General features: G+C 37.8%; 1 protein-coding gene across 29 annotated transcripts in view; it reads right to left on the bottom strand.

The window, feature by feature from the left end:
* LOC109697362 (ral guanine nucleotide dissociation stimulator-like) overlaps window positions 1–23,634 on the bottom strand; it is a 229,828-nt gene that overhangs the window by 163,002 nt on the left and 43,192 nt on the right. For 2 of the 29 annotated variants that reach the window (XR_012443973.1, XM_074061729.1), the window contains 2 exons: window positions 9,812–9,853; window positions 8,280–9,347 (listed from right to left, as the gene is read on the bottom strand). The exons of 26 other annotated variants lie outside the window; for them this stretch is intronic. Coding sequence is in view for 1 of the 3 variants with exons in the window: in XM_074061729.1 (XP_073917830.1) it covers window positions 9,197–9,347; window positions 9,812–9,853 (193 nt within the window). In the remaining 2 variants the exon portion in view is untranslated. Of the gene's footprint in view, window positions 1–8,279; window positions 9,854–23,634 lie in introns of those variants that run through there. One more of the 29 variants, XR_012443974.1, reaches the window with a different exon arrangement.

Here is a 23,634-nt window from a genome sequence, read left to right as displayed (position 1 = left end):
GTTTCCCACATTTCTGGAATTTGAACTCAGAACTAGATAGGCACTCTACCTCTTGAGCCACTCCACTAGCCCTTTTTTTTGTTTGTGTGTGTTGGACGTTTTCGAGATATGATCTTAATAATTGTTTGCCCAGTCAGAATTTGAACTGTGAACCTCCTGATCTCTACCTCCACAGTAGGTAGGATTACATATATATGTACATAGTGTGTGTGGGTATATATATATATATATGTGTGTGTGTATATAATGTATGTGTGTATTTATGAATTCACAGTAGGTAGGATTACATATATACATATATATGTGTGTGTATATATGTATATAATGTATATATGAATGCTATGTATGAGTGCATTAGGTACAACTTAAAGCCTAGTTGATGATTCTAGAGTATGTCAGAAGGAATTACCAGCATTGGAATATGTGATTAGCATGTTCCCATTCTTAGTTTTGACTCCCAGATTCAAATGCACCTTACACATACCAATTAAATTCTGAGTGACTAATGTGAAAATGAAAAATTCATGAATTGGGGAGGAGTTGGGATTTCTACTATTCTTGAAGAATATAATTGTCACTAAAAACAAATATAAATACTGCAAAAAGAAGTCAAGTCACAGTAATATTGAGGTACAATGGGACTTCAATTTGGGTGAAGAGAATATGGTGTATTTGTAAAGAGTGGTAAAGTGTATTACAGAGTATTTCCTTTTAACACCGGTATTTACAAGTGAGCCCAGTATCTACAAACTTCAGAAAATTCTAGAAAAATGAATCCCACAATCTCTCAGTTTCTTGAAATGCTTTTACAATATTTTACAGATAAAATTTCGATAATCTTCAAATAATTATTCTTTCACAATAACAGTGCCATAATGTGGATAGGAACATATTGACAATTGTGTCCTTGACTTTCTCATCCATATGAGTCAAACTCCTGAACCATTGATCCAAGAGTATACCCACTATTGCTGGTAATGTCAAGATTTATTAATAATGAATTGATTGATTTTTGCAGTGTGGGTAATTAATCTAGGACGTCCCACATAGGATTCTGCTGTATCACTGAGCTCTGTCTCCAGCCTACTTACATTTAGGAGTATAGACTCTTAAGTTAGCTTAGTGTTTCAGGCTTCTTTTTAAGGGAATCAACTGGCACAGAAGGTCTTCATACCTCCTTTTAGTGATGGGAATTATTCTTTTATTACCTACCCTGCAGTGCTATTTGTTGTGGCCCTTTTCATAAGCCAGAATATGTAACAGGAAGGATTGTTAAACTGCAGACAGTTAAGGAAAAGTAGATTAAAGGAAGTTCTCAGGGAAGCTGGGGGTGTGGCTCAAGTGGTAGAGTGCTGGCCTAGTATTGCCAAGAAAAAATATAAGAATTTAAAAAAAACTTTAAGAGGGGAAGTTCTCTGTTTCCTGTTATGTGAGAAAAAATAGCAGAGTGAACAGTTTAACCACTATAGACAAATTATCATAATAATATCAACATGAGAACAGTGAGTCTTACCATGAAAATCATAAGAGGAATGTCCATTAACATTGTTTAATTTGTCAGTAATAATTTTTTACTTCAGTTTCACTATGAAACTCATGTGATGTTTAAATGAAGTCCTCCTGCCTCAGCCTACTGATTTCTTTGCTACCATGACAGCTATGTTGCATTTATCTGACTTTTTCCCTGTTTTACAAATTGTTGATCCAATGCCTCAAATTTATTTTCATTTGTCTTTTCATTCTCTAACAATGGGCTATCTCTGTGAAAGATAAAATTTTTAAGATCAATTTTCAGAATGGTTATTATACGATTCTGTATCTGTATTTCAACATAGTGAGCAAGAAAATAAACCACAGTTCATATGAAAAGGTTTTTAAGTCCAGGTACTGGTACATCACTTATCACTTGTTTTCCATGAGCACAGTACAAAACCTCTACAACGCTGAATGTCTTCATTTTTTTTCTTTTGGCGATACTGGGGTTTCAATGAAGGGCCATAAACTTGATGGCAGCTTCCCTACCACTTGAGCCACTCTGCAGTCCTGTTTCATGTGGGGTATTCCCTAGGTAGGGTCTCAAAAAGTATTTGCAGGGTTGGCTTTGCACCACCATCCTCCTGATCACTGCCTCCCGAGTGCTAGGATTATAGGTATGAGTCACCTGTGCCTAGCCTCAATGTCATTTATAAATGACAACACCACCACCCACCTGAAGGATATAGGAAGGTTACCTCAGATAGTACCAGGGAAAATGCTCTGCAAATTTAATACACCAATATAAACTACTGTTATTTATTGCTAACAGCAAAATTTGGTCTTTATCTTTTTTTTAGAAAAAAGCAATAAATAACTTGTACTTCAGATCGGTTCTGTAAGGATCTATCATCTCACCCTCACCTACAATTCAAATACAGTCATCCAATAACTGATCACAGGAATTTCCTCATCAAAATTTGCCAAGTTGCAATTACTGAATAAAATTAATTTGCCCACAAATGCTTCTCACCTTGGTGACATAGTGAGGATGCAAATGGTCAGTGAAATACAAAATGCTTTTTAACACTCCATCCATATGCAGCAAAGGCTAGGAATTTTTGAAATCTCTTCTGCAAATATCTGATCACTTTCTAGGCAATTTTTCAAAATGATTTTCAATTCCTTCTCCTTTACTTATGAAAAATTTTTGGACTAGATCTAAGTATAGGCTTCTTCACGAAAACTTTAGGTAATGGTTTCAAGGTTTGACATAGAAAATCCCAGAGCTTAACCCAAAGTAAGATAACCCAAAGTAAGAAATGCTGTACCACAGATACCCACCCTCATAAACCTATTTCTTATGTGTGTATATTTGAATAAAAAAACCAAAATGAAGAAATTGAAAGGTGGAACTCCATAAATGAGACAGCTGGGATATTCATTTCCAAGTATTTTGAATTCTTTTGTTCCATGACCACAGAATTACCATGAAAGTAATCAATATGACCCAAGAAGGTATGTTTGGTGTATGTACATACATAGTGTGTGTGTACATTTATGTATAAATATATACATGAGTATTTAAGTATATTATGTATGAGTGTATTATGTACAACTACAGACCTAGTTGAAAATGCCAGAATATATCAGAAGGAATTTTCAGATCTTGGAATTATTTCCTATTTCTCCTTACATTTCTTACAATCCCAGGATTTTATAAGTATCTAATTTATTAAATGTTAAATTCTAGACTGGGAAGTATCTCAGCAGTACATTTTGTGCCTCACCTAGCAATCCCTTGCCTAGTTTTGATCACCAGATTCAAACAAATGCATACAAATATACAGACACACTGAGATAAAATCTGCAGGACTTTTTAGAAAATGAAAAATTCATAAATTGGGAAAGATTTTGGAGTATTGCTATGTTTTTTAGGATATAATGGAACCAAAGAGGAAACATAAACACTGCGAAAACAAGTCAGGTCAGAACAATATTTAGGTGACATTGTGCGTTCCACTGGACAGAAGGAAGTATGATGAATTTGTAAAGAATGACAGAGTATTCCTTTACCAAAAGGCAGTCAGATTTCTGTTCTTTTGTTTGTTTCATTTCTGGTGGATGCACTCACGTACTCCTGCATGCTAAGCACAAGTAGCAAAAACCAGACCTGAAACTTCTTCAAAGATCTTGTGCCTTTTTTAAAAATCCAAGTATAGGAAAGAACACTGCTAAGAAAATACAGTAAGAAACACTACTTCCTACCCTTGATAACTGATTATACATAGTGTGTGATCAGTTTCTTCTTCCTCCACCAACTTGCAGATGATGTCTGATGATCCTGGCCTGAGTTTAATCAAAATCCTATTCGATGAGTTTAGCCAGTATCTCTGCCCCTTTAACCCTGTTGTTTTTTCATGATAATTTTCCATCTATTGACCTCTGTGCTACTCTTTGGCTAGAAATTCCAGATTACCACTGCAGTACTCAGAGTTGAGTGCAAAGACTACAAACAACTTTATAAAATTCCATTAAAATGAATCCTAAAATTTATTAAATTCATTTTGCAGTTTAAAAATTATTACAGATAATTTTTTCAATAATCATTGCACGACTTTTCTTTTACAATAATAGTGCCATAACTTGGATATGAATATATTGACCATTTTACCCCAGATTTCACATCTATATGAGTCAAACCCCTGAATCCTTGCTCCAAAAAAATACGCATTCATGCTGGTAATGATAAGATTTATTAAATAATTCAGTTTTGCAGGATAGGTGATTAAATTCAAGACCTCACAAGTTGGAAAGTGGTCTTTCTCTGAGCTATGTCTCTAGCTCAGCATAGATTTCATTCTTAAGTTTAGGAGTGAGTATACATCTGAAGCTAGGTTAGTGTCTCACGCTTTTTTCGGGGACCTACTGGAATGAAGGTCTTCATTCCTTCTTTCAGTAAGGGGAATTAGTCCATGTCTCCTTGGCCAACATGCCTATTTTCCTATCCCTTTTCAGAATCCACAATATGTCACACTAAAACATGAAGGATTGTTGAGCTGTTGACAGTTAAGTAGATTCAAGGATGTTCTTTGAGGAGCTGGAGGTGTGGATCATGTGGCATAGTGCCAGCCTAGCAAGTGTGAGCCCAGTGTTTGAACCCCAGTACCACCAAAAGAAATTTTAATTTAAAATATTTAAGAAGGAAAATCATCTGCTTTCCCTTTCTGTGACTAAAAGCAGCACACAGAATTACAAAGATAAAAGGTATTCTACCCCTTCATCCAATTTCTACCGTGTAAATATTTTAACAACTGAAGACAACTTATCACAAAACTAATACCATGAAAATATATACTATTACCATGAAAATTATAACCGAAGAATGTCCACTAACACTGTAGTAAATAACGTTTTTTCTTTATATATAGTTTCTCAATGTAGCCTTGTGGTTAGGCACCTTACCAAGGATCCAGGGGAAGATCTGGGCCACCATGTTCAGCTGGAATCATAGTAGTTGAAGATTCATCAATGATGTAGAGGCAGTGCAGCAGAACATCACTTTGACCACCATCCAGAACTCATACTGTGACATCTGGACCTGGTGCTGTAGGCCTCACTGCTGCCATGAGCCTCTGCCATTCTGGGGCTTGGAAGGCCATGCAGAGCTACACAGTATAGGTCATTGGCCTGCAACTAAGGTTGCTGCTGGGGCTAAGCCAGGCAGTCACCTGCTCCTGCCCTCTTCACCTGTCTCTTATGCCCCTGCCCTTCTTCTCCATCTAAAAGGAGCAGATGGAGTAAGGAAGGAAGCAGTGACAGAGGCATGGCTGCACTGGAGATCTCTGCTGTGGTGTTTCCAGTTTGCCATGTTCTGACAAACCTCCCCTCACGGCCTCCTTCACAGTGCAGCCACCATCTGGACCCCCACTGCATCTACATTTGATGCTGTTAGAGGCATCACTGGCACTGAAAGTATTAGTCTAAGAGAGTACAGAACATAATATCATATGGAACAGAAATAGTTCAGTTATGATCAACTGTCAGTATTGCAAGATTTAGCGAACACCTGGGGTCCTTTGCAGAAAATGACATTAATATACAAAAGCTGTTTTTGACTGGGTTGCTGGTACTTGGACACAATCAATGTTCATACTAATTTGTGGCATTAACGTAAGAAAATAGAACATACTAGGAAGCCCACTTATATTTTGATGAATCTTGGACTCTCAAACATGGTAAATGAATAGAAGTAGTGGCTCACTCAACTCTAACATAAAAGGAAATTTCTTTTAAGATGAGCTCTGCTATAATGTGTACTACACCCCTTATTTGAAAGAGATTTTACCATAGAACATCTAATAACCTCTATGAGAATTATTAATAAACTTTGTCTAAACAAGTCCTATGGATTTGGTAATACCTGACAAATAATTTCTCTTTCAGAAATACATTTGTTGGCAGTAGTGGGGTTCGAACTCAGGGCCTTATGCTCGCTAGGCAGGAGCTCCATCATTTGAGCCACTCTGCCTGAAGAAATGTTTTTTTAATGTCTTTATGTACCATAGAATTAGCCTCCACAAACCTACCAATTCTGTAAGTAAGAGACCTGCTAAAAATAACCCACCACAAACATTGCAGTCTAAATTTTCTTCTGAACCCATAATGCAAAGTGATCATTTTATGTTACTACTCTTTGTTTTTTCTGTATGGGATGATTGATCCCAGCCAAACAGGAGCACTGAGCTACACTGCCAATCCCAGATTACAGTCATTTAGACAACATAATGATCCTTTCAAAAAATATTCACAATACTTATCCTGGTATCAGGATGGACTAAGATTTGTTTTCTACTTCTAGGGATCAAACCCATGGCCTTAGATAGGTGCTCATGACTCATGCCTGTAATTCCAGCTATTCGGTTGCAGAGATCAGGATTGTGGGTCAAAGACATCCTGGGCAAATATTTTGCAAGACAGTATCTCAAAAATGTCTAACACAAAAAAGTTCTGATGGAGTGATTCAAGTGGTAGATTGCCCACCTAGAAAGGAGGACACATTGAGTCTAAACCCCACTACCACCAAAACACAAACCAAAACAAAACCAAATCCCGGGGTCTTGCTTTTAGAATGCATATACTCGACCTCCATGCTCCATGCTTAGTGCCAAATTAATATTCATGGAAACCTAACAATACATGAAAGAGTCTTAGGAACTTCTACAGCGGGCTTTTTAAACCAACTTCATTCTTCAACACATGTGAACACCACAGCCTGGCTTGTGGTGATCTGAAACTTGGAAGTGTAAATAACAAATTTGGTTTTCTTTTTGACATTGTCTCAAGTATACCTTGAAATTCTGTATGAATATTCTCATCAGCCTTCCTATGCTACCCATAGGAATGAGTGTATAATGACATCTATTGTCATTTAATTGGGGTTTTTGTATTTTCTTTGGATTACTTATGTTTATTCCTGTTTTTTTTTTTTCACTGATACTTTGGTTGGAACTCAGCCCAACACTTGCTAGGTAGGTGATTATCACATGAGCTAGATCACCTTTATTGTGTTGGGTATATTCAAGATATGGCCTCATGAATTATTAGCCTGGACAGGCTTTCAATGGCAATCCTCCTCATCTTTGACTCCTGAGCAGACAGGATTATAGGTGAGAGCCAATCGTATCGAACTTCCTTCCTTTTTCTTTTCCCAGAAGTATCCAGCCCATTTTTTTTTTCACAATTTGAACTCATGGTTATCATTGGAGGTATCCAGGCCCAATATTAATTCATTGAGCCTGGTATTTTAATCACTCAGGTATTTTCTCTTAGTTACTTTTCAGATAGGGTCTTGTGTTTTTGCCTAGCCTGGACCTGAACCATCATCCTCCTATCTCCACTTCCCAATTAGCTGGTATCAGAAGCATGAGCTACTCTCCCTATCCTAAATAATGATGTCATCACAGGCCCAGCCTACCAGTTACTCCTAGATATGGCCCCTACCCTCTCTGTTCTCTGTGTTGTGGCATCCTAGACTCCCTGTGACTCACCTCTAGTGGAGGTATCCTTCAACTGTGCTCTTCAGCCCTGGGCCTCAAATCATTAGACCCTTAGTCAGTTTTTTATGTGCCCTGCATGACAGGTGCCAGGATCCATTTGATGGTGATACTCAATGGCAGATTTTCATACATGCCATTATGACAAAAAAATTCATGTGTACAATTCATATTGGCTGAAACACTTCATCCACAGCCTACCCCAAAATCGTGGGGAAAAGCTTAGCAAATCTTTAAGAAAATAACCATGGCTTCAAATATCTCTTTGTAAAAACCCTCCCAAACATAAGCTTCCACTCTCCTTAAATTCCACTTGGTATGTTTGCAGAAAGCAAAATGGCTGTGTACACACAACAGCCTTATGCCCAAAGATGGTGGGATGCATCCCCATGCAATTACATGCAAATTGTCTTCATACCAAGCTAGGAAAAAACTGTTATCCAATTTCACAGATGAGAATCCTGAGACTCACAAGAACACATATTTAGGAAACACTTCTGAGAACCGAGTCCATGTCCTTAAATATCAAGTGTCCTGCAGCCATTACCTGGATTTCTTGACCCTCTTTGGCATTCACCTATTTCCTGTAAAAGAAGGGTCTTCCCTGTTATGTCCTCCATGAAGGCCTATGATCATCCTCCCCACAAGAGTCATGTGCTTTGCCTGTGTCTTCAGTGTGTGGGTACAGAGTGCTCAAGTTTGTATATCATTATCATTGGATGTAATACTCTAGAAACGTACAACTTAAAATAAATGAATACTGAAATTTTATTAGAAATAAATGTAAAATAATTAACATACCAAACATTGAAATGAAAAGAACCAGAAAAAGTAAATATATTTTCCACGGAGGATGGCTCTGGGTGGACTTTTAGGAGACAATTCCAAGGGAGATGCGAGAACAGGCTCTGGTTCCAAAAATGAGAAGATATTCTGCCAAACTTGGATTGTGGTCTGGATTGTTCTATGGGCAAGAAGTAACTTCTTCTACAAAAGTAGAAGTGGGTTAATTATACCTATATTGGGAGAGCCAGCTGGAAATCTACAGTAGCCAAATCTTCAAGCTCTTCTTCTATTCCACAGCTGTAGGAATGCCTGTCTCAGCTACTTTAGGCAGAGCCAGGTGGATTTACCCAGTAGTATTAAGTAGTTCCAGCCCTTATGTCACTGAAATAACTTGCTGTGTCTTCCCAGGTGAGACAGAATCCTTTGGCTGCTCTGGGTCTCCATCTAGAGAAGAAAGGCTGGTAGTAGTTGCAACATTGAGGGTATGAGTAATGGGTGCTTTTCCTTGAGGAACAGTATTATGTGTGGCCCCAAATCTAAGGATGGAAACAGATGTACTGTGAGTAGACACAGTTCTAGAAGTTCATGTTGTACTGCACTTGAAGGCTTATAAAAGGATGGCATGATTAGTGGCGCTGCCTGAGCCTTTCCAAACAAAGAAGACCCCACCTGCCAGGAAATTCCCAGTATCTCACCCAACAACAGGATATCTTCCCAGACTGGGGTCCACTGATGTCTACTGCCAAAAAACACCAGACTCTTCAGTCTGCTCCCACTCAGGACCAGTACACACACCTCCTCCCCTGTTATCAGTCACTTACTGAAGGTCTCCTCACTGTGCATGAGCTGTGTATTAGTTGATTCCAAGACCTCTAGCTGAGTCAACAGATGATGGAACGAACTGTCAGTTCTGAGAAGGGCATGTTGACCAGCAGATAGGCCATCAACTGATTCAAGATGTCCAGGTCTTTGGACTTGCAGAAATCCTCGGGATACTTGTCCAGCCACATCTCAATGAAGAAGCAGATGAGGCTGGGGGCAGATTGGTGGGCACAAATGTCACATCCTGCCTTCTGCATTCCTAGTACTCAAATATCCTCTTGCTAGGAGGACACCCATACAAAGGCTGCCAGATCATGTGTAAGTAGCCATTTGGGGAAGAGAGTGAAGTCCATTTGAACAGGGTGTTCACCTCATCTCCTTTCCTGGCTTATTTCAAGAATAGTGCTGCGAAAGTGTGGCTATGAAAGAGTAGGGTGAGGGTGGATTCTCACTGAGGCCAGCCCTGAACCTCCAGCCTCCTGTCACCTCCCCAATTTCCCAGGATTCCATCATTATCTCTGTGTTCCTCTGCCAGCTATTCAAGCCCGAGGCTCAACCCCTAGGGGAAATGAAAACAGGGTGTGGAATCCAGTTTTTCCACATCTAACTTCAGCCCCCACAATTTCCTGACTCTCTATGGGGGAGTCCTCCTTCTTGAGCCAAAGTCCACTCACTTCTTTATTTGCTCATCACAAGCATCATGGAAGTATCCATACCTACAGGAAGACAAAAGGGTGTCACTCTTAATATTTTGTGTTGTCTACTTTCCAGAATTTAATGAACTGGATGAGGCCCAGAAGAGAACAGTAATCTAGGAGGGATGTTAGGTTTGTCTACAGCATTCCACGAATTATAGGCAAACTGATTTGTAATGTACCTATATATATATATATATATATTACATGATTCATGTTTGAGCATTTACAAAACCCATCCAGCTTCTTCCCAAATATCTCAATGAGCACAAGTCTACTCAGAGCACATGTACAAGTCTTGCTCTGATTTCCAAAACTCGGAGATTCCCCAGATGGAACCTAAAACCTCTTGAAAGTGACACAAGTGCTATTCTTGAGTCTTCTTAGACTAGTGAGGCTTGAGGAATAGAGTTTCTTCATACTGGAGATGCAATTCACACACAAGAGCCACACAGGCTTGGAAGTTCACTCAATAGGGATAAGCCTGGGGAAAGCCTTGCAGGGTTCATCACATTTGATCTTGAACAGCACCCTACTAAAGCAAGCTGACCCAGGGCATTTTCTAATACTCTGAAGAATGGGATAGAGGGGGCAACCCTCATTGGACTACAGCTGGGGTATTCACCATTTAAAAAACAGATCCAGCACCTGCATAGTAGTGGAGAACTTTCAGTAGGTGTACAGGAAGGCTGGAACAAAGAAGGGGTCCCCACTCTGCAGGGAAGGCACCAGTTATTCACATGCTTCTCCAGCATACCAGGCTCTAGGGTCTTCCCACTCTAAGGCTCATCTTGGACATGGTTGGACTCATGTTCTCCATTAGATGGGATCAAGGAGGGATGGTTTAAACATGGAATTTTTAGCAAACTGAAAAGTTAGTGGCATAGTATGAATTAAAAACTATTCTTAAAAATTTATCATCAAAACTCACACTAAAATACATGTGGGGGAGTTTTCCTGAGGTTATTGTAGTTGTTTCATCAGAGTGCTTGCCTGGCCTGTGTGTACCTGCACTTGGCTGCTCTCTGTCCTCTTTGGCATGCTCTTGGAAAATGACCTGAATTCCCTTGTTGTGTCATGAGGTCTGGTCCACTGTCTCCAGAAACGAAGCCATCCACTCTGGGATTTCTTGTGGCATAGGCCAGAGGATATTGGGAGACAGCAAGAGAACATCCTGCTCTCTACAGGGTCTCTGTCCAAGTGATCTGGCTGTTACTGGCTGTGGAATCTGGCCACCTGCCTACCAGGATTCCATGTTCTGTGAGTCATCATCATAGAAGCAGAGTCACCTCCCAGGGTCACCTTCCTTGAGCCTCTTCCTCAGAAAAGAACACCCAAAATGACCCCCAGGTTACTGACTGATACTCTCCCACATCATCATATGCACACATGGACACACATCAACACAGCCTGTCCTAGCCCACAGTTTTCAGCCAGTGCTGGCAGTAGCTAGTGCTTTACCTTCAAAAAGCTGACCCGGCTAATGCAGTGCCTCATTCTTCCCATTTGTGGAATCCTGGACAAGTCATTTTGCCTTACAGAATCACACCAGCAATGCCCTCCACAGGACAAATACACATCTATGTCCTAGGGTATTTTCAGCTATTCAAGCCTGTAAACATCTGTATGACCTGTGAACAAAGACCAGTATCACCTCTAGCTAATGCAAAAACTGAAGAGATGGGAACATCACAGGAAGTCACTGAAGACACAAATTCTGTCCCACACTTATACGTACCTGTAAACACACTCTAAGAACCACAAGTGCACAAAGAGATACAGATACGTATGGACAGGGTCTCCCCCAAACATAGAGGCACAAATGTCCATATAAATGCACAAGAGCAAAAGAATGAAGTCAGGGTTATGAAAATAGTGTTAGTGTTAAGAACAGGTCAGACTTAGTGATTTGTGACTGACTTAGGTTTAGGGTCAGATTTAGAGCTGGTGTCAGTCCAATCAACATTATGTTTTAGGATCGTCCATATTTTAGGAGTAGTATTAGAGTAATAAGTTTAAATATAGAGGTGGTTGTAGAGTTCCTCAAGCATATAGGGTGCTGATGAGTATGAATGACTGATTGAGCATAGCATCCCATGTACCCAGGAGACCAAATATAGGCAATGGAAGCCCTAGTCCCAGGTAAACTGAGGGTCACTATGGTGCAGAGGAAGTACAGCATGATTGTTTGCTGCCATCAGAGTATTCTCTCTGGCAGAGGTATACACATAGAAGTGCCATGTCCACTTTTATGCATTCTGGTATGAGATCTATATTATCTATGTGACTTGCAAACATCTTCTCCCATTATTTCTGATGTTGTATTTTGAGTCACAAGAGTTTATAGATCTGATGAAATTCAATGGAAATTTTCTTGTGTCACTTTTTTTTGGTTCCAGACCCTAGAACATATTCTTTAAACTAAGCCCACATGTTTTGCTATGCCTTTATAGGGACAGGTATGTATTGCTTAAGTTCTCTTATATATATTTGGCTTGGTTAAAATTTACATTTACACATGTGATCAGTTTTGGATGAAATTCCAGTTGCTATTGTGGATACACATGTATCTCAGGGACATTTGATGAATAATTATCTTAGGTCGGTCCTAGTAGAAGATAATAATAGCATGGGAGTGTCACTCTCATAAGTGATTCATATTGTGCTCTTTGGTCACCAGTTACTGGCCAAAGTAAAAGATCAAATCTGGACCCTGAATCTCCTTGGCTTCATGTCTGAACAACTGATGTCTGTTGCAGGCACTCAGGCACTTCAGCCTTTTTTACGTCACCCATCCTGAGACCCTCATCATAGCTCTATCCTATGGCAAAGCGTGATCTATTATCTTTATAATTTACTGAGGCCCAGCTATTTTGTTATAGCCAATGAAAACACATTAATACATGTTCTAGTCAGTGTGCATCAAAGATTTTTCCATTGGTTAGAATCTCAATAATTTTGTCCAGTAAATTTAATTGTTTTCCTAGGAATGGAAGTAGAGTACCTCAACATTGTAAAGGCTATATATGACGAACCTACAGCCAACATCATACTTAATAGAGAAAAACTGAAACCATTTCCCCTAAAATCAGGAATGAGACAAGGGTGCCTACTATCCCCACTACTAATCAACATAGTCCTGAAATTCCTAGCCAGAGCAGTTACACAAGAAGAAAAAATAAAAGGGATACAAGTAGGTAAAGAAACTGTTAAAATATCCCTATTTGCGGATGACATGATCCTATATCTTAAAGACCCAAAATACTCTACCCCAAAATGCCTGGACACCATAAACAGCTACAGCAAGGTGGCAGGACACAAAATCAACTTAACAAAAATCATTAGCTTTTCTATACAAAAACAACAAATAAACTGAGAAAGAATATTAGGAAACAAATCCATTTAAAATAGCCTAAAGAAATCAAATACCTAGGTGTAAACAAAGGATGTGAATGACCTCTACAAGGAGAACTACAAACCCCTGAAGAAAGTGATCAAGGAAGACTATGAAGGTGGAAAGATCTCTTGTGCTCATGGATTGGTAGAATCAACATAGTAAAAATGGCTATATTACCAAAAGCAATCTATATGTTTAATGCAATCCCCATCAAAATCCCAATGACATTTATCACAGAGATTGAAAAATCTACCCTATAGCTCATTTGGAAACATAAGAGATCACAAATAGCCAAGGCAGTACTCAGCAAAAAGAGCAATGCTGGAGGTATCACAATACCTGACTTCAAACTATATTACAAAGCAATAGCAATAAAGACAGTATGATACTGGCACAAAAACAGACATGAAGACCAATGGAACAGAGTAGAGGACCCAGATATGAATTGACAGAGCTATGCCCACCTTATTTTTGACAAAGGCCGCAAAAACATACAATGGAGAATAGACAGCATCTTCAACAAATGTTGCTGGGAAAAGTGGTTATCCGTCTGCAAGAAACTGAAACTAGATCTATGTTTATCATCCTATAACAGTATCGTCTCAAAATGGATCAAGGACCTTAATATCAGACCTGAAACTCTGAAGTTAGTACAGGCAAGGACTTTCTCAATAGAATCCCAGAAGCTCAGCAAGTAAAAGAAGGGATGGACAAATGGACTACATACAATTAAAAAGCTTCTGCACAACAAAAGAAATGGTCTCTAAACTGAAGAGAACATCCACAGAGTGGGAAAAAATTTTTGCCAGCTATACATCAGACAAAGGACTGATAACAAGAATGTACAGGGAACTCAAAAACCAAACTCTCCCAAAATCAATGAACCAATAAAGAAATGGGCAACTGAACTAAACAGAACTTTTTCAAAAGAAGAAACTCAAGTGGCCAAAAAACACATGAAAAAGGGCTCACCATCTCTGGCCATAAAGGAAATGCAAATCAAAACCACACCAAGATTCCACCTCACCACGTTAGAATAGCTATCATTAAAAACACCAACAACAACAGGCGGTGGTGAGGATGTGGGGAAAAAGGAACCCTCATACACTGCTGGTGGGAATACAAGCTACTGCAACCATCTGGAAAAAAATAAGGAAGCTTCTTAAAAAAGAAAACATAGATCTGTCATATGATCCAGCAATCCCATTCCTGGGGATACACCCAAAGGAATGCAACTCAGGTTACTCCAGAGGCACCTGCACACCCAGGTTTCTTGCAGTACTATTCACAATAGCCAAGTTATTCAAATAGCCAAGATGCCCCACTACTGATGACTGGATTAAGAAAATGTGGTATCTATACACAGTGGAATTCTCCTAAGCCATGAAAAAGAATTAAATCTTATCACTCACAAGTAAATGGATGGAACTGGAGAACACCTTCCTGAGTGAGGTTAGCCAGGCTCAGAAGACCAAAAATTGTATGTTCTCCCTCACATGTGAACTTTAGATCTAGGGCAAAGGCAGCAATGTTGTTGGGTCACACACTAAGGGAAGAGCACATATGGGAAGTACATGGATAGGTAGGAAACCCAAAACATGAAAGTGTTTGGTGTCCCCACTGCAGAGGAGATAATACAGAAACCTTAAGGCGACAGAGGTCAATATGAGAAGGTGATCAGGAACTAGTGAAAAAGGTCAAGTAGAGATGAATCAATTTGGGTTGTAACACACTTGTGTATGGAAGCAATGCTAGGAATCTCTCTGTATAGCTATCCTTATCTCAACTAGCAAAAATGCTTGTCTTTTTTATTACTGCTTATGTCTTCTCTTCAACAAAATTGGAGAAAAGGGAAGAACAGGTTCTGCTTGGAAGCGAGGGTGGGATAGGGGGGAGATGGAGAGAACAAGGGGAAGGGGTGAGAAATGGCCCAAACAATTTATGCATATATGAATAAATGAATGAAAAAATAAAAATTTAATTATTTTCAATATCCATACCTTCCATATATTTTACATTCATTTCCATGTTTTCCTTTGGTTATTTTTTTTCTTTTTGGGCAGTACTAGGATTTCAACTCAGGTTGCTGGCTGGCTAGGCAGGCACTCTAATTCTTGAGCCATTATGCCAGCTCCCAAAGTCTATTTTAGTTGGAATATTTTTCAGTTTTATTTTCAAATTGGTAATTGTTACAAAGAATAAATATGATTAATCTGTATTTTCTTATTGTGTACTGAAGCCTTGGTGAAATGGTGTTTTTATATTCTTTTTACAATTTAATTCTAGCTTTATTTCATTAGATTCTTATATATAAGATAAAAATTTACATATACATATAAACCTTCTCTATCTTTCCAATCTACATACCTTGAATTTACTTTGGAAGCAGTATTTGCTTAGGCTAACTCCCCTAGCACAAAGGTGAAATTCATGGTGTTACTGGACATCTTTGTCTATTTTCTAATCATTGGAATATATACAGAGCTGTTAGGAAAATTGATGTTTTCTGATTCTGTTATTTTGATGCTTCCTTCAGTTGAACTTTCCTTTGGATCCCTAATTTCTTGAATGCTGTTTTCATGAATGGTTTTGGTTTCTACATGTTTTACTTTTTTGCTGGGTCTGAGGTTGGAACTCAGGGCTTTGTGCTTGCAATACAGGAGGTATACCACTTTAGCCACACCTCCATGCCATTTCTCTTTTTCCTAAATCTTTGGAATGCCACAATCACAGTGCATAGTTTCTACTAATTCCTTGCAATTTCTTTTTCCTTAAATCACTGTATATAAAAGTACCTCTTGACAAATAAAATAAGAATTCCAATAGCATACTCATAAATCATGTTTCTAATACCTTGATAGAATGTAAATTGAGTTGGTAGATGTAAGTGAAAATATGTTTGAGTATGGATCCTTAATTATGCACCAAAATTGATTCAATGAGCCACCAGGATTTTACATTGATGGATAGGTAGTCACAAAGAAATAGCGCATTGTATAATACACACAGTGCAATTGTGAATCTGAGCTAAAACCCAACCAGAGTATTGTGCTTGACTCCATGTTCATTCTGAAATCAAATATGTGTGTGAGTATTTTTTCTCTTCTACAATAATACTTTCTAGGTCTAGTGTCAGACATTATACCTTACCTTATGATCACTTATTTATATTCCTGTTAACATATTAAATTAATTCTCTGCCGAATTCTATCAGACCTTTAAAGAAGAACTGATACCAACCCTCATTAAACTGTTCCACAAAATAGAAAGGGAAGGAAAACTTCCTAACACATTTTATGATACCAGTATTACACTTATCCCAAAACCAGGCAAAGACACCTCCAAAAAGGAGAACTACAGGCCAATCTCCTTAATGACCACTGATGCAAAAATCCTCAACAAAACAATGGCAAACCGAATTAAACAACACATCAAAAAGATTATTCACTACGACCAAGTAGGCTTCATCCCAGGGATGCAGAGGTGGTTCAACATACGAAAATCAATAAATGTAATAAACCACATTAACAGAAGCAAGGACAAAAACCACTTCATCATCTCAATAGATGCAGAAAAAGAATTGATAAGATCCAACACCATTTCATGATAAAAGCTCTAAGAAAACTAGGAATAGAAGGAAACTACCTCAACATTATAAAAGCTATATATGACAAACCTACAGCCAGCATTACACTTAAAAGAGAAAAACTGAAACCATTCCCTCAAAATCAGGAACTAGACAAGGATGCCCACTATCTCCACTCCTATTCAACATAGTACTGGAATTCCTAGCCAGAGCAATTGGGCAAGAAGAAGGAATAAAAGGAATATAAATAGGTAAAGCAACTGTCAAAATATCCCTATTTGCAGACGATATGATCCTATACCTTAAAGACCCAAAAAACTCTACTCAAAAACTCCTAGACACCATCAATAGCTATAGCAAGGTAGCAGGTATAAAATAAACATAGAAAAATCATTACCATTTCTATACACTAATAATGAACAAACCGAGAAAGAATATATGAAAACAATTCCATTTACAATAGCCTCAAAAAAAATCAAATACCTAGGTGTAAACCTAACAAAGGATGTGAACGACCTCTACACAGAAAACTATAAACTTCTGAAGAAAGAGATTGAGGAAGACTATAGAAAATGGAAACATCTCCCATGCTCATGGAATGGTAGAATCAACATAAAATGTCTATACTCCCAAAAGTAATCTACATGTTTAATGCAATTCCCATCAAAATTCCAATGACATTCATTAAAGACATTGAAAAATCTATCGTTAAATTTATATGGAAACACAAGAGGCCACGAATAACCAAAGCAATACTCAATCAAAAGAACAATGCTGGAAGTATCACGATACCTGACTTCAAATTATATTACAAAGCAATAACAATAAAAACAGCATGGTACTGGCACAAAAACAGACAAGAAGACCAGTGGAACAGAACACAGGACCCAGATATGAAGCCACACAACTATAACGAACTTGGTTTGACAAAGGAGCTAAAAATATACCATGGAGAAAAAGCAGCCTCTTCAACAAAAACTGCTGGGAAAACTGGTTAGCAGTCTGCAAAAAACTGAAACTAGGTCCATGTATATCACCCTATACCAAGATTAACTTAAAATGGATAAAGGATCTTAATATCAGACACAAACTCTAAAGTTGATACAGGAAAGAGTAGGAAATACTCTGGAATTAGTAGGTATAGGTAAGAACTTTCTCAACGGAACCCCAGCAGCACAACAACTAAGAGATAGCACAGATAAATGGGACTTCATAAAACTAAAAAGCTTCTGCTCATCAAAAGAAATGATCTCTAAACTGAAGAGAACAACCACAGAGTGGGAGAAAATATTTCCCAGCTACACATCAGACAAAGGGACTGACAATCAGAATATATAGGGAACTTAAAAAACTAAATTCTCCCAAAACTAATGAACCAATAAAGAAATGGGCAAGTGAACTAAATAGAACTTTTTCAAAAAAAGAAATTCAAATGGCCAAAAAAACACATGAAAAAATGCTCACCATCTCTAGCAATAAAGGAAATGCAAATTAAAACCACACTAAGATTCCACCTCACCGCTGTTAGAATAGCCATCATTAGCAACACCACCAACAACAGGTGTTGGCGAGGATGCAGGGAAAAAGGAACCCTCTTACAATGCTGGAGGGAATGTAAACTAGTACAACCACTCTGGAAAAAAATTTGGAGGCTACTTAAAAAGCTAAACATGGATCTACCATTTGATCCAGCAACACCACTCTTGGGGATATACCCAAAAGACTGTGACACAGGTTACTCCAGAGGCACCTGCACACTGGAGGTGCTGTTTATTGCAGCACTATTCACAATAGCTAAGTTATGGAAACAGCCAAGATGCCCCACTACTGACGAATGGATTAAGAAAATGTGGTATCTATACACAATGGAATTTTATGCAGCCACGAAGAAAAACGAAATGTTATCATTCGCTGGTAAATGGATGGAATTGGAGAACATCATTCTGAGTGAGGTTAGGCTGGACCAAAAGACCAAAAATTGTATGTTCTCCCCCATATGCGGACATTAGATCAAGGGCAAACACAACAAGGGAACTGAACTTCGATCTCAAGATAAAAGCAAGTGCACACAAGGTAGATATGAGGATAGGTAACACACCTAAAAAATTAGATAGCATTTGTTGCCCTCAACGCAGAGAAACTAAAGCAGATACCTTAAAAGCACCTGAGGCCAATAGGAGAAGGGGACCAGGAACTAGAGAAAAGGTTAGATCAAAAAGAATTAACCTAGAAGGTAACACACATGCACAGGAAATTAATGTGAGTCAACTCCCTTTATAGATATCCTTATCTCAACTAGGAAAAACCCTTGTTCCTTCCTACTATTGCTTATACTCTCTTCAACAAAATTAGAGATAAGGGCCAAATAGTTTCTGCTGGGTATCGAGGGGGTGTGGGGAAGAGGGAGGGGGCGGAGTGGGTGGTAAGGGAGGGTGTGGAGGAAGGTGGGAGAAATGACCCATGCATTGTATGCAAATATGAATAATAAAAAATAATGAATAATTTAAAAAAGAGATGAAAAATAAATAAATAAATAAATAAGCATGCACAAGAATGCCAACATATAAAAAAATTTTTACAAGCAAAGAACAATGTTACGGTTTCAGGCACATATCTGAATATTTCTCATTTCAAGTCACTAAAACCTTTAAAGAGGATTGTAGTTTACATGCCTCAGTTAATACTCCAGCTGAACATCTTCCATTGTGAACCTGATGAAGACACTGAGCCTTTTGTTTTCCTTGTGCTGCTGGAGAGTCACACCTAAGTCTTGCTTATACTATCACCCTCTTTGCTGACTGCTGTACAACTGATCCCCATAGTTTTCTCTATCAGAGTTTCTCCAACTCTCAGTAAAACACTTCCAAAGCCAGGGATGGCAGAGAGATTCAAAATCATACCAAGCATGAAGCCACCTGAGATCAACCCTAGGTACTGCCCCATGGCCGAAGCACTTGCAAATCAAATCCAACAACAAATTAAAAAGTTGATATAACATGATCAACTTGGTTTCCTTCCAGAGATGCACAGATGTTTCAACACATATGAATCAATAAACATAATACAACATATCAACACAATCAAGAACAAAACTCACATGGTCATCAATAGCTTCAGGACAAGCCTTTGAGGAAGTTTAAATCTTTACATGATAAAAGTTCTGAAAACACTAGGAATTAAAGAAATGTACCTTATCATAATACAGGCCACGTAGGACAACTTAATTAGTCAACATCAAAGTAAATAGGAAACGTAAGTGGAGTACAGAATATAGTCCTTGATGATAGACAATAAAATCAAATATCATGAGTTTGTGGAAGTCCACTAATTATAATATGCACCTAGACAACCTTCAAGTTTTTATAGACATTCTTTCTGGAAACAGCGCTTGAGGTACCCAGTGCAGAATTTTGATTGTGAAGAGGGAGCAGTGGCCAGTCATCCATGCAGTATGATTATTTATTTATCCAGCATATATATCTTCTGAGTCATCAGTCTGTGTTCATCTACTAACTTACTTTATGAAGTTGATATCCACATGCCCATGAAAGATGTATGGAATATGTGTGCCTTCACCTTCACAAAAAAGCTAGGATGTAAAGATTCACTTCCAAGCCTATATGAGAGAGGACTGGCCTAAGGCAACATAGTTTTAAATTTATGTTTGTACCATAGTCAGCTCTGACCATAATGATTCCCATTTTGGGGCTGTTGGGCTTGACAATGGGTAGTATAACCCCATGTTGTCAACAGAATACATGGTTCCAAAGAATAAGTGATGGAATCTGTTGATGAAAATTTGTAAACTATACTGTAATAGTTGTACCAAGGTGTGGTGGTATATGCCTGTGTTCCTAGCACTGGGGAGGATTACGCTATAAGCTGTCAATTTTCAGTGAAGCCTGTGATACACAGTAAAACCTACTCTCCAAAAGAAAAAGTACACAAAATAAACATAAATAATGTAAGCAGAAAAATAAACTGACTTGAAATTTATTATAGTAAATGCCATGAAGTGTGAAGACTTCAGTGAACTTTTCTAAGAAAGAATTCTTTTCCCATCCACAAGTAAACACTCTTTGATTTTTTGCATCAACTTAATGTGGCAGGCATGGAACCCTAGGTCGAATGTATTTGTGCCTGGATCATAACTCTAGTTATTATGTTCGTGAAAACAATCAAGAGTTTTACACATAGAGTTTGCTTTCTTTTATCATTGCATAGTTGAATTCCAATGAGTCTAGATACTGTCATTAAGTCATTCTGCATTATTAGTTTATGGCTATAAAAACTAATGCTACTATCAAGATGTAAAATATGATTTTTGAAGAACATTGAATGTAATCTTCTGTAGTCCGTACTGCAGAGCAAACTAGCTCCTGTGTAAGGCACACACAGTTTTGTATATAACAGTATATACCTTCCAAAAGCAGCTATGAAAATAAACATAACCATGATGAATATCTGAAATGCAGCTGTATCACTTTCACTCCCAGAAACATACTCCTGAGAGATGTGCACTTATAGAAACCAAATATCAAGCAGAAAACACCCATCTAGCAAGGGATAAATATATTAATAAATACACTTATATGTATATTTACATATATGTACGTACATGTATACACATCTGTGTGTATAAAATATATGTATATATATTTGTGTATGTATGTCATAATCACACGTACATAGTACAGGTACCATGTGCTTATATACATATTTTGTTATATAAACACAGACAGGCAAAGATTCATGTCTGTATATGAATCTGGTCACTGAGGATATGTATCCATCAACGATGCATATTGAACATATAATATTGAGCAAAACAAACAAATAACAAACAGTTAAAAAGAAGTGAAATTATCTGAGCACAATCCATTCTGCTTCAATACATAATTGAAGAATAAATGTATGAGTAGCTATACTGGTAGAGGTGGTCAAGTTTGGGAAGGAATATGACTTTCACAATACTGACAGCTTGTGCTGGACAGGAAAAATACCTTAGAATTGCTATTTTCTGAACCCCTCTGAAAACTGAGGAAAGAGAATTGTAAAGCAATTATAACAACATATAAGAAATTCAAAACTACAGTGTCTTTTGAGGAAGGATTTGATGCAGAAGGAATTTAATCAATGATGCAGAGGGGGTAAAGAAATCAAAGATTTCAGAGAAAATGTCTTTATATTTCAATTTAAATTCATCCCTTCAAGAATTGGTTCTTACTTAAGATTGCAAATGTACAACATACTACATTATTAACATATATTAGTGCTGTTACCTTCTCTGGTTTTATTCCAATTTCATACACTAGAGAATACATATAAAATACAACAGAGCATTTAAAGAAACATTCGTTTCGTTTACCCTGTTGGAATTGAATGGAGAGATTAACACAAGCTAAGCAAGTGCTATACCAATAAGCAACACCGGCACTCATGAAGGTATTTCTTAAGTGTGTACATTTGAAAGTCCAAAGTAAACAGAGGAAGGTAGACCTGCACAAATTCTTAAATTTCTTATGCTCCCATGATATTATATGTGTGTTTGGGTGTGCATGTGCACATTACTTGCATTTGAACACAGGATTTCATGCTTGCTAGGCAGGCACTCTACCACTTGACTGTCTCTGCTACCACAACTGTGTAATTTTTTATGTTAATTTCAAGGGCTGGCAATTATCTCAGCATTGCTGTATGTGCTTAGCATGTTCCCATGCTTAATTTTGATCCCCAGATTCAAACACACATACAAAAACACAGACATAAACAAAGTAAATTCTGAGTGACTAATGAGAAAAAAAATTCGTAAATTGAGAAGGATATCAAGTTTCAGGCCAGCCTGAGATACTCAGTGAGATCCACACTGCAAAAGTAAACAAAATAAATACATAACTTAAGCAGAAAAATAAGATAACCCTACATGCATTACAGAGACTGCTAAGAGTTGTGAAGACTTTAAGGAGCACTTCCACAAAACTGTCTTCTTCCTCTTCTCAGGAAAAGCTCTTTGATTTTGAAATCGACTTCTTTGTAATACTATAGGGATGGAGTCCCAGGGCAGGAATATTTTTTGCCTAGATCATAATTGTAAATATTATATTTATGAAAATAATCAATAATTTTAAACTTGGATACAGTTTTTGTTAGTGTATTCTAGAATTTCATTGAATTCATATCCTGTCACTTATTTACTCATGCTGTATTATTATTTACATTTTATGGCTATAGCAAATAACGATACTATTGTGAAGGCAGCAAATCTGAGGGGGAATAAATGGCAGAAATGGCCCTGGGAATGTAAAGGCAACAGAAGGAAGTTTGTTGTACACTAAGGAAACATCTAAGGAGACTGAGAACTGGTTTCTCACGTAGATAATGACATACAGTAGTCTTTCTCCTAGATAAGGGAAACAAAGAGACATTCTTAAGGACAAACATCTAAAGAGATGAAAAATATAAACCTCTAAAGGAAAATAACATTGCAAACTTCCCCAAGATAAACAAAACAGAACTCTTACCAAAATAATGAGTGGAAGTCATAAAATGTATATGGCAGGTCTCAAAGACAGGATGGACTAAAAAGGCCCTCCTGGAATGTCCAGTGTGATAAGCATGGGGTCAGCAAGAAGTTAACTACATACCTAATTATAGATTCACCTTTATATTAGAATAGTTGGACCTAAGCCAGATATTGCCAGATATCATTCCTAGACTTCAGCCATTCTTTGGCTTAGCACTTTCACTAAATCCCACCTGTCAGGGCGCTTGGCTATTCTTTCAATAAATTTTGCTCTTGCTTTAATTCTTAATTCCTAG

This window comes from Castor canadensis, chromosome 19, assembly GCF_047511655.1.
Source record: "Castor canadensis chromosome 19, mCasCan1.hap1v2, whole genome shotgun sequence".
Classification (NCBI taxonomy): Eukaryota; Metazoa; Chordata; class Mammalia; order Rodentia; family Castoridae; genus Castor; species Castor canadensis.
The sequence above is the reverse complement of the archived record's forward strand: the minus strand, read 5'-3'. Positions and strand labels throughout refer to the sequence as shown.